The sequence below is a fragment of the Oncorhynchus kisutch genome, linkage group LG20 (genome assembly GCF_002021735.2).
Source record: "Oncorhynchus kisutch isolate 150728-3 linkage group LG20, Okis_V2, whole genome shotgun sequence".
NCBI classification, from domain to species: Eukaryota; Metazoa; Chordata; class Actinopteri; order Salmoniformes; family Salmonidae; genus Oncorhynchus; species Oncorhynchus kisutch.
The window spans coordinates 49,759,128-49,773,283 of NC_034193.2; the positions used below are offsets into that span (position 1 = coordinate 49,759,128).

At 43.2% G+C, this 14,156-nt stretch overlaps 2 protein-coding genes across 7 annotated transcripts in view; one reads left to right on the top strand and one right to left on the bottom strand.

The window, feature by feature from the left end:
• Positions 1-6,600, top strand: part of myh11a (myosin, heavy chain 11a, smooth muscle) — a 39,070-nt gene extending 32,470 nt beyond the window's left edge. For 2 of the 4 annotated variants that reach the window (XM_031799932.1, XM_031799931.1), the window contains 9 exons: positions 108-320; positions 521-682; positions 1,372-1,500; positions 1,631-1,719; positions 1,990-2,113; positions 3,063-3,188; positions 3,334-3,525; positions 3,672-3,844; positions 5,365-6,592. In XM_031799932.1, coding sequence (XP_031655792.1) covers positions 108-320; positions 521-682; positions 1,372-1,500; positions 1,631-1,719; positions 1,990-2,113; positions 3,063-3,188; positions 3,334-3,525; positions 3,672-3,844; positions 5,365-5,500 — 1,344 coding nt within the window. In that variant the 3' untranslated portion in view covers positions 5,501-6,592. Of the gene's footprint in view, positions 1-107; positions 321-520; positions 683-1,371; positions 1,501-1,630; positions 1,720-1,989; positions 2,114-3,062; positions 3,189-3,333; positions 3,526-3,671; positions 3,845-4,197; positions 4,237-5,364 lie in introns of all 4 variants that reach the window. The other 2 variants (XM_031799934.1, XM_031799933.1) reach the window with 2 other exon arrangements.
• LOC109885945 (nuclear distribution protein nudE homolog 1) lies at positions 6,221-14,142 on the bottom strand. 3 transcript variants are annotated; one of them, XM_031799940.1, is made up of 9 exons: positions 14,015-14,142; positions 13,458-13,580; positions 12,861-13,014; positions 12,252-12,400; positions 11,774-11,910; positions 10,870-11,037; positions 10,081-10,166; positions 9,689-9,840; positions 6,221-8,487 (listed from the first exon to the last, which is right to left on the bottom strand). In XM_031799940.1, exons 2-9 carry the CDS (start codon positions 13,541-13,543, stop codon positions 8,391-8,393), a joined length of 1,029 nt encoding a protein of 342 aa, XP_031655800.1. In that variant the 5' UTR covers positions 13,544-13,580; positions 14,015-14,142; the 3' UTR covers positions 6,221-8,390. The 3 variants fall into 3 exon arrangements, with proteins under 3 accessions (XP_031655800.1, XP_031655801.1, XP_020333344.2); XM_031799941.1 differs by having other exon boundaries at positions 13,977-14,135; XM_020477755.2 differs by having other exon boundaries at positions 13,458-14,135.
• Between the last annotated feature and the right edge of the window lie 14 nt (positions 14,143-14,156).

Here is a 14,156-nt window from a genome sequence, read left to right on the forward strand (position 1 = left end):
AATCACAATTTTTTTCTCTTTTTATGGCAATATTCTTAAACCACCAATAGGTGGCAGGCATGTCCACAACCTTTTCTCACCCACCCACCCCTCCATCCCATCCGTAGGTCCATGAGTTGGAGAAGGGGAAGCGTGGACTGGAGGCCCAGGTGGAGGAGATGAAGACCCAGCTGGAGGAGCTGGAGGACGAACTGCAGGCTGCAGAGGACGCCAAGCTGCGTCTGGAGGTCAACATGCAGGCCCTGAAGGCCCAGTTCGACAGGGACCTGGTGGGACGTGATGAGATGGGAGAGGAGAAGAAGAGACAGCTCATAAAGCAGGTAGGGAAAGAAGGAAAAACTGTAAAGAGGAAAAACCACCATTTTGTTACACAGAAGAGTAGTAGGTTCATGGGATTAACTCTCCAGGGTGTTCAAGCCACTCTTGAGCTACACAATACTGACACACATTCACAGCAACAAATGATGTTGCTGAATTGAGCTTGTGCTCATCTTTCGTTTTCTGTGTGTGTGCTCCCCAGGTGCGTGAGTTGGAGACGGAGCTAGAGGACGAGAGGAAGCAGAGAGCCACGGCGGCAGCAGCCAAGAAGAAGCTGGAGGGAGATATGAAGGACCTGGAGGGACAGATTGAGATGTCCAACAAGGGACGCGACGAGGCCATCAAACAGCTGCGCAAGATCCAGGTGAGTTGGAGCGAATGACGATACTGTAACACATTACCTTCCAGTGATACTGTTGTTTATGGAGCAGTATGACAGCCTATTCCTTATTTAGTCATATGTAGCATGTCTTATGTAGCCTTATGTAACTGACTTTCATGGTGTAAAATGAATCCAGCTAGTGTGAGGTTTGGCTATGGCTTTGACATAAAACCTGTTAGTTTTACTGTTTATTTAGAACCTAATGGACAACTATGAAAAAATGCTCTAACCAAGTTTATTCACCCAATTGGTCAGACAGCTGAAAGGACAAAGACCTATTTACATAAGCACTGGTATTTTAACCTTCCTCCTATGCAGAGTCCCCTCCTTTACACATCTGGACAGCCAATACATCTCTGTTGCTAGACAGGACTTTAGTGTTCTTTCTCACTTCATCTGACCTGACCTCTGCCCAAATTCCTCACTCCTCCCCAACTCACAGCTGTCCTCTTGACTTGTACCAGACTGTAGCCCTTCTCCTTTCCATAGGATATCTAATGTCTATCAATAACATGTTCTGAGAGAATGTAAACGTTCTGCATTCCCCCTCTCTCCCTCAGTACCATGAACAAGGATATTTCAAGTTTAGAAGTCGGAACCCATCACACCCTATAAAGCATTATGAAAGCCTTATGATGCCTCATAATGTAACTATGTCATTCCATCTCCAGGCCCAGATGAAGGACTTCCAGAGGGAACTGGAAGATGCCCGTGCAGCCAGAGAAGAGGTGCTGGGTACGGCCAAGGAGAGCGAGAGGAAGGCCAAGAGTCTGGAGGCTGAGCTCATGCAGATTCAGGAGGTAACGTAGCCTGGCTCACTGTAGATAGCATGGCAAAGTGTGAAATAACACTCTATTTCCCATATGGTGCACTACTTTTGACCAGAGTGCTATTGTGTGTGTGTGTGTGTGTGTGTGTGTGTGTGTGTAGGAGCTGGCTGCTGCTGAGAGGGCACGGAAACAAGCAGAGGCTGAGCGGGACGAGCTGTCCGACGAACTAGCCAGCAACACCTCTGGAAAGTAAGTAGAACCTTTACTAAATGAGTGTGATGTTAACAGCATTATAATGACTCTTGTATTTCACCATTTTTCCACAGTCAAATGAGTGGAATGAATTGGAAACGGTGAATTGAACGCAGCATTAGATGGTGGTGTAGTGGCATTGTGCAACTGAAACATTGTGTGATAATGTAGGGGAGCATTCATTGTGCGACTGAAGCGTAGTGGAGCATTGTGTGGTGGTGTAGTGGAACGTTGTATGATTGACTGTTTCCTGTGTGCCGTTTCCAGATCAGCCCTGTCTGATGAAAAGCGTCGTCTGGAGGCTAAGATCTCCCAGCTGGAGGAGGAGCTGGAGGAAGAAAGCAGTAACATGGAGATCCTCAACGACAGATTGAGGAAGAGCACTCAACAGGTTAGACTGGCAGGACCCCTCCTAACCACCTGAAACACACTGTGACCACACCTTAAACACACTAGAACAGGGCTGTCCAACCCTCTTCCTGGAGATCTACCATCCTGTGGGTTTTCAGTCCAACCCTAATTTAACACACCTGATTCAACTAATTAGCTGCTCAACAAGACCTTAAATAGCTGAATCAGATATGCTAAATTAGGGTTGAACTGAAAATCCTACAGGACAGTAGATCTTTCCTTCCAGTTCTCTGCTGCCAATGACTAGAACGAATTGCATAAATCACTGAAGTTGGAGACTTATCTCCCTCACTAACTTTTAACATCCGCTATCTGAGGAGCAGCTTACCGATCACTGCAGCTGTACACAGCCCATCTGTAAATAGCCCATCCAATCTACCTACCTCATCCCCATATTCTTTGTATTTAATTTTTTGCTCTTTTGCACACCAGTATTTCTACTTGCACATCATCTGCACATCTATCACTCCAGTGTTAATTTGCTAAACTGTAATTACTTTGCTACTATGGACGATTTATTGCCTTACCACCTCACGCCATTTGCACACACTGTATAAAGACTTTTTTCTATTGTGTTATTGACCGTACACTTACTTATTCCCATGTGGAACTCTGTTGTTTGTGTCACACTGCTTTGCTTTATCTTGGCCAGGTCACAGTTGTAAATGAGAACTTGTTCTCTACTGGCCTACCTGGTTAAATAAAGGTGAAATTAGAAAAAGAAGGAAATCTCCAGGAAGCTGGTTGGGCAGCCCTGCACTAGAACCCCAACTTGACCTTTAATCAACCATGCTTTGAACCCTCATTGACTACACTTTCAACCCTCATTGACCACCTCTTGGATGTACATTGACCATACGTTTAACTATTAGTGACAAAGTTTTGAACTCAGTGTCATTGACCACATCTTGACCACTCTTCACACTCAGGTGGACCAGCTGAACAATGAGCTGCAGACCGAGCGCACCACCTCCCAGAAGAACGAGAGCGCCCGGCAGCAGATGGAGAGGCAGAACAAGGACCTAAAGGCCAAGCTGCAGGAGATGGAGAACCAGGTCAGAGAGAGTCACATCTACGTAAATCTACCATCTAGGGTTTCTCACCATTGAGAAAATATTAAGTGTCCTTACATTCCGGTCTATCTTAGTGGGCGTGTAGTGTGCCGTTAAATTGTGGGGTATCGGTCTCATCTCTGACCAGGTCAAGTCCAAGTTCAAGTCATCCATCACCGCCCTGGAGGCCAAGGTGGCTCAGTTGGAGGAGCAGGTGGAGCAAGAGAGCAGAGACAAGCAGGCTGTAGCCAAGGGCCTGCGCCAGAAGGACAAAAAGCTGAAAGATCTGATGATCCAGGTGGAGGACGAGAGGAAACAGGCTGAACAGTACAAGGAACAGGTATGCGGTTGTGTCATGCTGACACCAGTCTTATGAACACCCTCTTCTTCCTTTCTGCTATTGACAGTGTTCTGACACTCTTATGACCCCCCCCCCCCCCCCCCCCCCCCCACCTTACTCCTCTCCTTTCCCCCTCTCCTCCCCAGGCAGAAAAGGGCAACACGCGGATGAAGCAGCTGAAGCGCCAGCTGGAGGAGTCGGAGGAGGAGTCTCAGCGCATCACGGCTGCCCGCAGGAAGCTGCAGAGGGAGCTGGATGAGTCCACCGAGGCTAACGATGCCATGAGCCGCGAGGTCAACTCCCTCAAGAGCAAACTCAGGTACAGTATGACCCCAGAGTCGGGGCGGTGTCTTTGGCAAGAGTCCCTGCTCCTGACCTCTCCTGTGTACTGTAGTTTCACTGCTCAAATCACTCGATAGAAAAGGATAACCCCACCCCAAATCAAGGCGGGTCCAATATATAACTGAGTAGATTTACAGCAACCACACTGACATTTCACACAATCAACCATTCGCCAACCACAATTAAATCTTCTCCCAATGGGCAAATGAGCATAAAGTGCCCTTTTGGGGCTTGCAGATAACAATTCGAACACTGTACTACAGTATATCTGTTTCCAACACCATGGTGAATCCTCTGGATATCAAAGCCTTTCTTGAATCTTTATTGCAGAGGCAACCCAATCCCAGAACCCAAGGAGTAACGTGGCAGGTACCTCTGCATTTAGACGTTTATCACCATTTCATTTTAACTTTCCATAACTTACCCCCATGCACTCTTGTCCAACTGACTGTGCCATTTCTCCGCCTGAAAGAGTGAAATATGGTTTATCGGTCTATCTTCAATGGAGCTCCTCTGATCGAGCTCATAGTCTGAAACAGTGCAAGAAAAGTGTATTGCACTTCCATTGTGGTCTTTCTACTACTGGTGACCATATTTTTCTCCATGCTTGGTTTAGTTGCCCTAAACCAAACTCATTTCTCTGTGTCTGTCTAGCCTGGTTCCAGATCTGTTTGTGCTGTCTTGCCAAATCCTATGGTCTCCGGTGACCATCGGAGTTGACAATTCCGCACAAACAGTTTTGGGGTCAGACTAGTGTTTGTCTAGCTAGACAGGAGTCAAATGAGTTAAAGATATATAACCGGCCGGTGTGCAGCGTGCCTACTGTTACTATAACATCTCACTCATTCTGCATTTCCGCGATGCCATTTAATCTTCCTCGTGTTCAACACAAGTTTTTTTTTTTTTTTACCCAAGTCTAACAAAACGTAATAGACAAGTTACATGAAATGATGTAGTTTGAACTTAATAGACCATTGTGGTTCCACTTTAAACGAAGTACAACTTATAAAGGCTTTATATAGCATGCAAAAGGCCTCATAAGAACTACATAAAGGCTTCATAAATCATCTATAAGCATGTCATACTCTCTATAAATAGTGACGTGACATCCAGAGTAGGGTGAATTGCCAAATGTTTATACACAATTTATATCATGGTTTATAAATCACAGATTTGTGTAGTGCTTATGAAGCATTTATATAGGCTATACGAAGCCTTTATAAGTTGTAATTGTTCAAAGTGGGACTATTATTGTAATAAGATGTCAATACTTTGTTAACGATCACAACCTCTCTGGTAGGTATTGTTAGACATCCATTTTAACTTCAAACAGAAAGGTGGATAAAGGCAGAGTGATATACAGACGCAGACAATGGGAGCAGAAAGTCCTCCAACATTGTCCTGAGGTTACCAGGAAACCTGGACTGGTCTTGCCCATAGCTCGTCTCATCTGTGTGTTTGTCTGTGTGTCCTGTGTCTGTGCTGTCTGTCTGTCAGGCGTGGGACCGAGCCCTCTTTCAGCGCCGCGCCGCGCCGTGCCGGGGGCAGTGCCCGGAGAGGGGTCATCGATGACGCGTCAGAAGAAGACGGGGACTCACAGGGGGACTACAACGGAACAAAGTCTGTTGAGTAGAAGAGCCCAAAACCATCCAATTAAATTCAGTATTACAAGCATCCAACCAATCAGACTCGGTATTACTGGTGCCAGACTGACCCGCTTTACCAAAGAACACACAAGTGACTTCAACCTTTCACTTTCATATCACTTCCAAATATGATTCTCTATATCAGTCGCATATCGACTGCCTTCTCGTTCAGAGCACATAAGGCTTTTCACAATTCAAAACAGACTAAATGGAGGCATAAGAGACAAAGGCGTAATAATTAATTTGGTGTAAGTTTAGTGCCTGGGATGTTGGTGTGATTTGTTTTGCTACACTGTTTTGTACTGCACTGAATGACTTGTCCTTACGATACTTCCTTAGCATAATGTTGTACCCCTCGAATGTACGTAGGTTACATGTTGTTCCTTATTCTCTTTTCATCTGGAAGGCTAAATCCAGGTGTTAATATTTGTCACTTTAAATCCTAATTAATTATAGGCATCACATTGTATTTCTAGATTTATACATCTAGCGGTCATGTAATTCTATTTCTATGACGGCATTATGACTTGTCCCGTCTTCTACAGTGCTGTTAACTTTTAAGATCGTTATAGAAGGTCAATGTATACTATGACAAATTGTATACCCACCCAGCTAAAAAAATAACTGATGTAGTCCAAATGTATTTTCTTTGTATTCAGAATAGCTGGCGCACAGTTGCTTTGTCTGTGGTAAGGACAGTGAATTGACCATATATATTTCATACTTTGAATATTTCTCTGAGTGTAAAGTATGGGTAAGAGAACACCTTCCTACTTTTAGAAACCAAAACCAGTCACCCCTTTCTCGTACATAGTCTAATACACAGATAGTATCAATAAGACCGATACTTTTCAGTTGTGTACCTTGCCAAGTAGAATATCATCAGCAGGAATAGTGTCATACCGTCAAGGCCATTTTGTGTGTGTCCAGATGCATATTCAACAAAAATATTTTTGAGATTTTCCCGCCACTGGTCACCTTAACAATGTTCTGTCTTGTTTTGACTCAATTGACGTTTACATGCCACTTCTTTAAATCTATAAATTGTGGAACCACCTGCATAATAAAGAGTGAAAAAGTAACCCTATTTCTCTACTATATGTCTGTCTCCACATCCTGAATGATAATGCCAAAAGCATGTTTAGAATGTTCATTTTATGTGTTCATTTTGATACAAAAAGGATTGCAAACCAACAGGTCAAAAGGTAGAGCACCTCAGGTGCATACATTTCAATGTAAACGCAAACAGAAGTTAGTATGTTAGTAACACACCCACAAACGGTTACATGTACAGTTGTAAAAGTACAAACGGTACTTCCTGGTCCTTAGTTCACACAACAGCAGAGTACTTACACAAGAACAGCTGCTGTAACAGTTGTTTTGTAGACATATTATTCTGGTCTCATATCAACTCCTTTATCACGAACATGACGGGAATTGGATTAAACACATATGGATGGAACAAATATAAATCAGTGATATACAGTATATATATATATTGCTAATAAGTACAAACGTTCCATCTGTCGTTGAGTAGTAACATGTCCTTGATATCGGACTATTGCTCCTCATTGGAAAGACAAAGGCTAAAACATTATTTTAAACAGCACGTAATGAATTCATACGTCCAGCATTAACAGTAACCAAGGCATCATCCATAATGGTTTTGGAAATATAGTAGGAACTGTGCTTTCTCAAAACCCTATTCTGTAAAATCGAACTCTGTCAAATCTATTATTGCTATTTTGTCATCTTCGATAGCTCCCTGATCTGATAAAAGATCAGTCTTTTGACAGGAATTCCAGCTCGACTGACCTGCTCAAACTGAACCAAAGCTTTAGGCCACTTCCTATTAGAAACATCTGTAATATAGATTCTATACATTCAGTAGTGCAGTGGTGCCCCCTAACTCTCCAACTCGTAAAAGATGAAGAACATATACAAACCATCAAACAAATGGAGAGAAATCTAACTTAAACGGCAACTTTATCAACTGTGGTAACGGAAAGAAATGTCTTTGCCAAAGACAGACTAAATTTGAGATTCTCAGAAGTTAACTCAATGTACTCTCTCTGTTCCTATATCTTGCCTACCTTGTAAAACATTCTGCAAATGCATGACGGGGTATAAGGGTAGCTAGTCTGTGCATTTCTCACAGAATACTTTTTCAAGTTACCAGGTAGAAGACCTTTAAAATAATGTATATTTGTACATTAATAAACCATTGCTTTTAACTCAAACATTGACCTGTAAAGTAGTAGTACCCATAACTTCAGACCATCCTTAGCTTTTACAGCCGATGACAACACGGCACGAAGAAAGGAATAATACACATTCTCAAAGGTAAAGCTAGCCTAACTTACCATCTCTGACACTTTACACGTATAGCCTCTAAGCACATGTGGCTTAGCTACGAACGGACATATCAGAGAGTTGGACATACAGAAAGGAATCATGACTAGGCAAAACTTCCATGTGGTGGTGATATTGATAAAAGGCAGCAATGCTAACACTGCCAATTATCGACCAACTTCACTCTTCTGCTACAGCTGGCACACCAAGAGTTCAATCCAGAGAACGTGGGTACAAGAAGGACCGGGGGGGTGTTAGTGGTATAGTAGCAGGACTTGGGTTCAGCAGGAGGACATGCAGCAGGGTCAAGGAATCCTCACTTATATTATTCATTAATCAAATAAAACTGTAGCATCATGACACGGCAGTTCTTCTCAGCAGAGTCCATGCAGCAAATAAGTTGATAGAGGGAGCGGCTTCCTGGTTCGGGGGGAGGATGTTCAGCTGGTAGTGAGGGGGACACAGTTTAAAGCCCTACTGATGGGTAGTACAGTCTGGTGGAGGGGGGCAGGGGAAGCCCTCGTTTCATAGCAGGATCTTGACTCCCCCCGATGGTGACTGGGAGCCGTGGGAGGAGACCCCCCGAGGAGGCGCAGGTCCAAACTCTAACCGCTTCACCAAACTGAAAGACAGAACATCTACCATGAGTAACACAAATCAACAAGTTAATTTTAATGTAGATCAGACAATGTTATGAGGAACCAGAACACATCCCACCCAGTTCATTAGTTGTAGGATACTAAGACCAGTATAAGTCTAAATGGAGAGTAAAGTACTTTTTAGTCCAGATCTCTGGCTATCTTGAGTTGAATGCACTAGCTGTGGGTCGCCCTGGATGGGAGCATCTGCTAAATGTTGTGCCATGTACACTGAGTATACAAAACATGAACACCTGCTCTTTCCATGACAGACTGACCAGGTGAAAGCTATGATCCTTTTTGATGTCACTTGCTAAATCCACTTGAATCGGTATAGATGAAGGGGGGAGATGGCTTTAAAAAATCCTTCTTTTGAGACATGGATTGTCTGTGTGTGCCATTCAGAAGTTGAATGGTCAAGACAAAAGATTCTTCAATTTTCACCTAAAATCTAACTGCCGGTAGCTCAGGACCTGAGACAAGGATATGCATATTCTTGATACCATTTGTAAGGAAACACTTTGAAGTTTGTGGAAATGCTAAATTAATGTAGGAGAATAACACATAGGAATTTTTTTGTTGTTGTTGTTTTGTAATAGCTACTGTAAATTGGACAGAGCAGTTAGCTTAAATTCATGTTAATCTTTCTGCCAATATCAGATATGTCTGTCCTGGGAAATGGTCTTGTTACTTACAACCTGATGCTAATCACATTAGCTCAACCGTCCCACAGGGGACCCACCGATCCTGTAGAGGTGTTTAAGTGCCTTTGAACGGGGTATGGTAGTAGGCGCCAGGTGCACCGGTTTGTGTCAAGAAATGCAATGCTGCTGGGTTTTTCCACATTCAACAGTTGTGTGTATCAATAATGGTCAACCACCAAAAGAACATCTGGATAACTGTGGGAAGCATTGGAATCAACGTGGGCCAGTATCCCTGTGGAACGCTTTCAACACCTTGTAGAGTCCATGCCCCAACGAATTGAGGCTGTTCTGAGGGCGGGGGGTGCAGAAGGTGTTCCTAATATTTGGTACCCCAGGAAGTGTCCACTGCCTCGGAAGCAGCTAATTGGGAATCCTAATAAATACTACTACTAATTAGGCTGAATCTAGATACACACAACGAGACAGAAATATATAAAATATGATTTTCAGAAATATGATTTTCTCATTGTGACCCATTTACCTGTCGTAGTGTGGAGGGCTCATGCTGCAGGCCTGGATCTCTGTGCCTCCCTCTATAGCAGAGGGGGTACCGGGACACGACGGAAGAGCCGATCTTTTCGGAGACGTGTCGTATACGAAGTCTCGACAAGACGCCAACTTGGACTCCAGGTTCTAGAGCATCCAAGAGGGGAAATAAGTGGTATTACAGTCTGAGATCATCATAGACACAGAAATGGAGATATGTTAAAAATGAAAAGTCCAAACAGATACCAAGATATTGTTTTTGTATGGAGTTTTCCTTTACGTCATTAAATTAGAGTTCTATTTTATTATATACATCATTGAAGGTTCATGGTGATGTTATGAGGGTGGTATTAAATGCATAGGTCCTACTAAGACAATGTTTCTTACCCCAACTTTTCTTAGGAGCTCCCCGACGATGTTGAGTGCAGATATGCGAGCCGACGTAGTCAGTGGAGTTCCTGTTAGGTTATCCCCTAAACACAAACACATTTAGAACATATCACAACAGCTACTAAGGCGTTTCTAAAGCCAGAGGCGCAACATCGCAAGACTTTCCTGGAAAGCTCGCAAAACAAAACAGACCAGGGTTTGGTGGGAAATTCTTCTTTAGTTGTACATTTTCTCAATCTAAATGCATAACCATGATTCGAGCCAGTGTCTTAAGTGGTTGAACATGTTATTATTCCAACCTCGTGAAAGTGACATGCTTTCATTTTTCAAAAACAACTTTATAATCGAAGGATTGCCATTGATTTGATGGCCTGCTCACGCGCCGTTACCCTGGGGCGGCAGGGTAGCCTAGTGGTTGGACTAGTAACCGTAGGGGTTGCAAGTTCAAATCCCCGAGCTGACATGGTACAAATCTGTCGTTCTGCCCCTGAACAGGCAGTTCATTGAAAATAAGAATTTGTTCTTAACTGACTTGCCTAGTTAAATAAAGGTTAAAAAAAACTGATGTGTTTCTACGCACAAGCTTATCTAGCCGACATCGCCAACAAGTGTGATTGGGGATTTCTATTAGAAAAGCATTTTTTGCCTATCTGTCTTCATACTGTACTGTCTCTGACTAAGGGATTAACTAGCATTCCACCATTATTCATATATTAACATTTGGATAAAGTCATATGTCATTATTACAGTTTAACCCACAACACAGCTACCATTGCTCTCACCCACCTCGACGAATGCTTGAGGCTGGGGTTGCTGGGAATGTACCAAGTGGTTTGGAGGGGGTGGTCGGTATGGTGGAGCGTGACGATGATTCGGTCCTGTCTTTCTCTTTAGAGAAGCTACTGGGGGGGCGTCGCTCCTGGACCTGCTGTACAGCTAGCTCCTGTCGTAAATCTGCCCAACACAGAGAGAGGAGAGACAACAGATCAGATCTCAAAACTGAGGACGTGTGACATTGATACTACAGTACAAATATAGAAAAAGTCAATACAAGTAATCACCAATACGCAATGGAAGTCCCACCTACTTCCTGGATCAAGTTTTTGAATGGGCTTCAAGCTTATATCAAATTCATGAAAATGTGATAATTTAAGATACTGTACATGTAAAATTGTATTTGTATTTGTGGATTAATTTACTTTTAACTGATGCCTTTAATGAAGGTTTTCGATTGCGTTTGCCCCCCGTAATCAAAAACCTTCATAAAAGGCACTGGGTAAAGGTAAATTAATCCACAAAAACATTTACAGTATATATCTTAAGATGACCCCATTTTCATGAATATGATGATATATAAGCTTGAAGACCATTAAAACACAGTGCAGGACTTTTATAGCTGTAAATTCTACACACAATGCCAAACTCATAATCTCACATTCGCTCTGCTTACTTTTTGAGGAATACAATGGGCAAGGCTGGATCATCCTGATATTACAATGTCAGTTAGTCAACTATCAAATTGCACATATTTTTGAAACCGGTAACTAAATCTGGGAAAAAGCAGCAGTTCTTGATGAGAACATGAAATGAAAACCTTTTTGAGTTTCTTGTTCCACTGACTCACCTCTGGCTTCTCACTCTCACAGAGAGAAACACACTGACCCCCGTCCCCACCCTTACACACACAAACCTCTGGCCTCATCCTTTAGTCTCTGGACAGACTCCAGAAGGTTTTCCTTTTCGTCCAGCTCACTCTCCAGGAAGGCGTTCCTTTCGATCACGTGGTTCATCCTCTGCTCAAAGTCCTCCAGGGACATGATGGTCGCCCTGTGAGACAGGACATTGGTCAGTCAGTTACTATGGTTATGTCTTAAATTACATCCTATCCTCCAGGGTGAGTGGAAGGACAGACATGGTTGAATCTGTATGCAGGCCTATGAAATTTGTGACAAAATGGGTACACACCAATGTCAAGACACCCACCAATGTCATTAGGGTGATTGGATAAAGAAGTGTCAGACAGACACTTCAGAGTTACAATACAATGACAACCCAGCAGAGACAGGCTTTTTTACAGTTATTGAAAGTCCCTCATCAACATAACAACAGTCAGTGTCATTACGCCACAATAATAACAACCAAGTCGAGGTCAAAGTGTCCAGACTGACCTCTTGGCCCTCTCCAGGTCATCATTGGACTGCTCCAGCTCTCTGATGTACTTCTGGAGTTGGTCCTTGACCGCTGTGGTCTCTTCCAGGTCTCCCTCCAGCAATGAGATCTGCCTAAACGCTTCAGAGTGCTGCGCCTCGTACTTCTCCTGCAAAATCACAGAACACTTATTTTTGATGCATGTCTGCTGCTCATTTGTGGTCTTAGATGATGTTCTCTCTTCACTTCTTCAAAAGCTTGTCCTTGACTGTCCCCCAGGACCCAGAAATGAAGGCTTTTAGTACAATCAAGTATTCAATGACTTTAACCTTCCCTCTGGGCCCAGCAGTATAAATAGTTGCTCAGAAGTCAGCTGCTCCGTGGTAATGAACACACAGGGCCCCTGGTGATGGTGGCTATGATTTAGTGACGCTAGAGTGACCGTGTGTGTACTACTAGACAACTCAAGACACAGAAGGCGCTTTGAAGTCTACTAAAACATACAGATTATGGAGCCCAACCTTTACGTGATGGGAAGCAGAGTATACGAGATAATATGACGTGGTGATGCAAGACTACATAATATGAGTAGTGTTGGCCTTGACAATACAGATGTTCTAGGTTCTAACCTGGATGTTCTCCAGTTCCATGCGTAGCCGGTTGTTGTTGGACAGTAGTTCTCTGTTCCGTACTTCACACTGCTTCAGCTCAGTCTCCAGCTCAGCCTCATAGTCCCTACTCATTTGCTGGAACTCCTGCAACTCCTCCTGTGCCTCCTCAGCCCTGGGCACAAACACACGTCTAACCTTCATAGCTAAACTATGTAGAAGGAAATCGCCACTGAATTCTGATCTAGGATTAGATTCCATTTTGTCTCTGTTACAGGGTGAAGGTAGGATGGTCATGGCTAGAAGGGATCCAGCTTTTGTCAAATTAACACCAGATTTGATTTTTCGTAGCAGGTTAGGAGAACTTACACAGCAGGTTAGGAGAACTTACACAGCAGGTTAGGAGAAATTGCTTAAAGTTAGGAAAAAGTTTAGGGTTAGCTAAACACACACATCCCTTCTAGCCATGACCGTTTAGGATTGATATATGGTAAACTTCCTAGATATACACTTACAGATAGATATACAGATTCGGATTGTTTCACTTCTATCCATTATCCACACATCTAGGCCAACCAGTTCGGCTGCTAGCTACCAACCATTGGTATAATTCCTTACCTTTGCTGGTGTTTGTCTGACTGCTCCTTCCAGAAACTCAGCTCTTCTTCTATGGACCCAAATTTGGGCGTCTTGGGCTCCCCCATGTCTAACGTTACAGCTGACTTTATGGTTTCACAAAACCTAGGTAAACATATAAAGTAAAGAAGGAACATGGCACTGGTCATGTTGAGGCAGGCTCTTGTTTGTCTAGCTAGCTATGGATATCAATTAATCATACAATGGAATGCATGATGCTTGCATGCATGTTGACACTTAACAGTTAGCCCAGTAGGTAACGTTAGACACTTGATAGCTAACTATGTTTTCTTACAGCCCGTTGGGATGTCCAGTTTGATCAGATAACTATTCAGTTACTTTAGCTAGCCTATTCAATAAATACATTAAGATGTTGGCTAGCTAACTAGCTAGTTTAGCGACATCCAAACCGTTACGTGAATAACATATAAACTGTTGTGCGATACACGATAGTGAAGATTTCCGACTTTCAGAGAGTAAAATATACGGCAGAATGCTTACCTGAACGCTGATAGCTAAGAAAATGTCATATTACCTACCTAGCTAACAGTAGATCAATAACATAGATAGCAAAACGCTATCAGGAAATAAACTGCCCTTCTACCCAAATCCAAACGATTACAACCCCCGCGTTTACAGCACGCCATTGGTGGATTGAGAGGATGAGGCAAAGAATAGGCA

Excerpts from the sequence above, each read along its gene's own strand:
- LOC109885945 (XM_020477755.2), bottom strand. The coding sequence starts at position 13,624 with ATGACCAGTGCCATGTTCCTTCTTTACTTTATATGTTTACCTAGGTTT. Across the intron at positions 11,911-12,251 it reads GACCTGGAGAGGGCCAAGAG|GGCGACCATCATGTCCCTGG; the intron begins GTCAGTCTGGAC and ends CCTGTCTCACAG. Across the intron at positions 8,488-9,688 it reads AGCCCTCCACACTACGACAG|TTTGGTGAAGCGGTTAGAGT; the intron begins GTAAATGGGTCA and ends TCTGTCTTTCAG.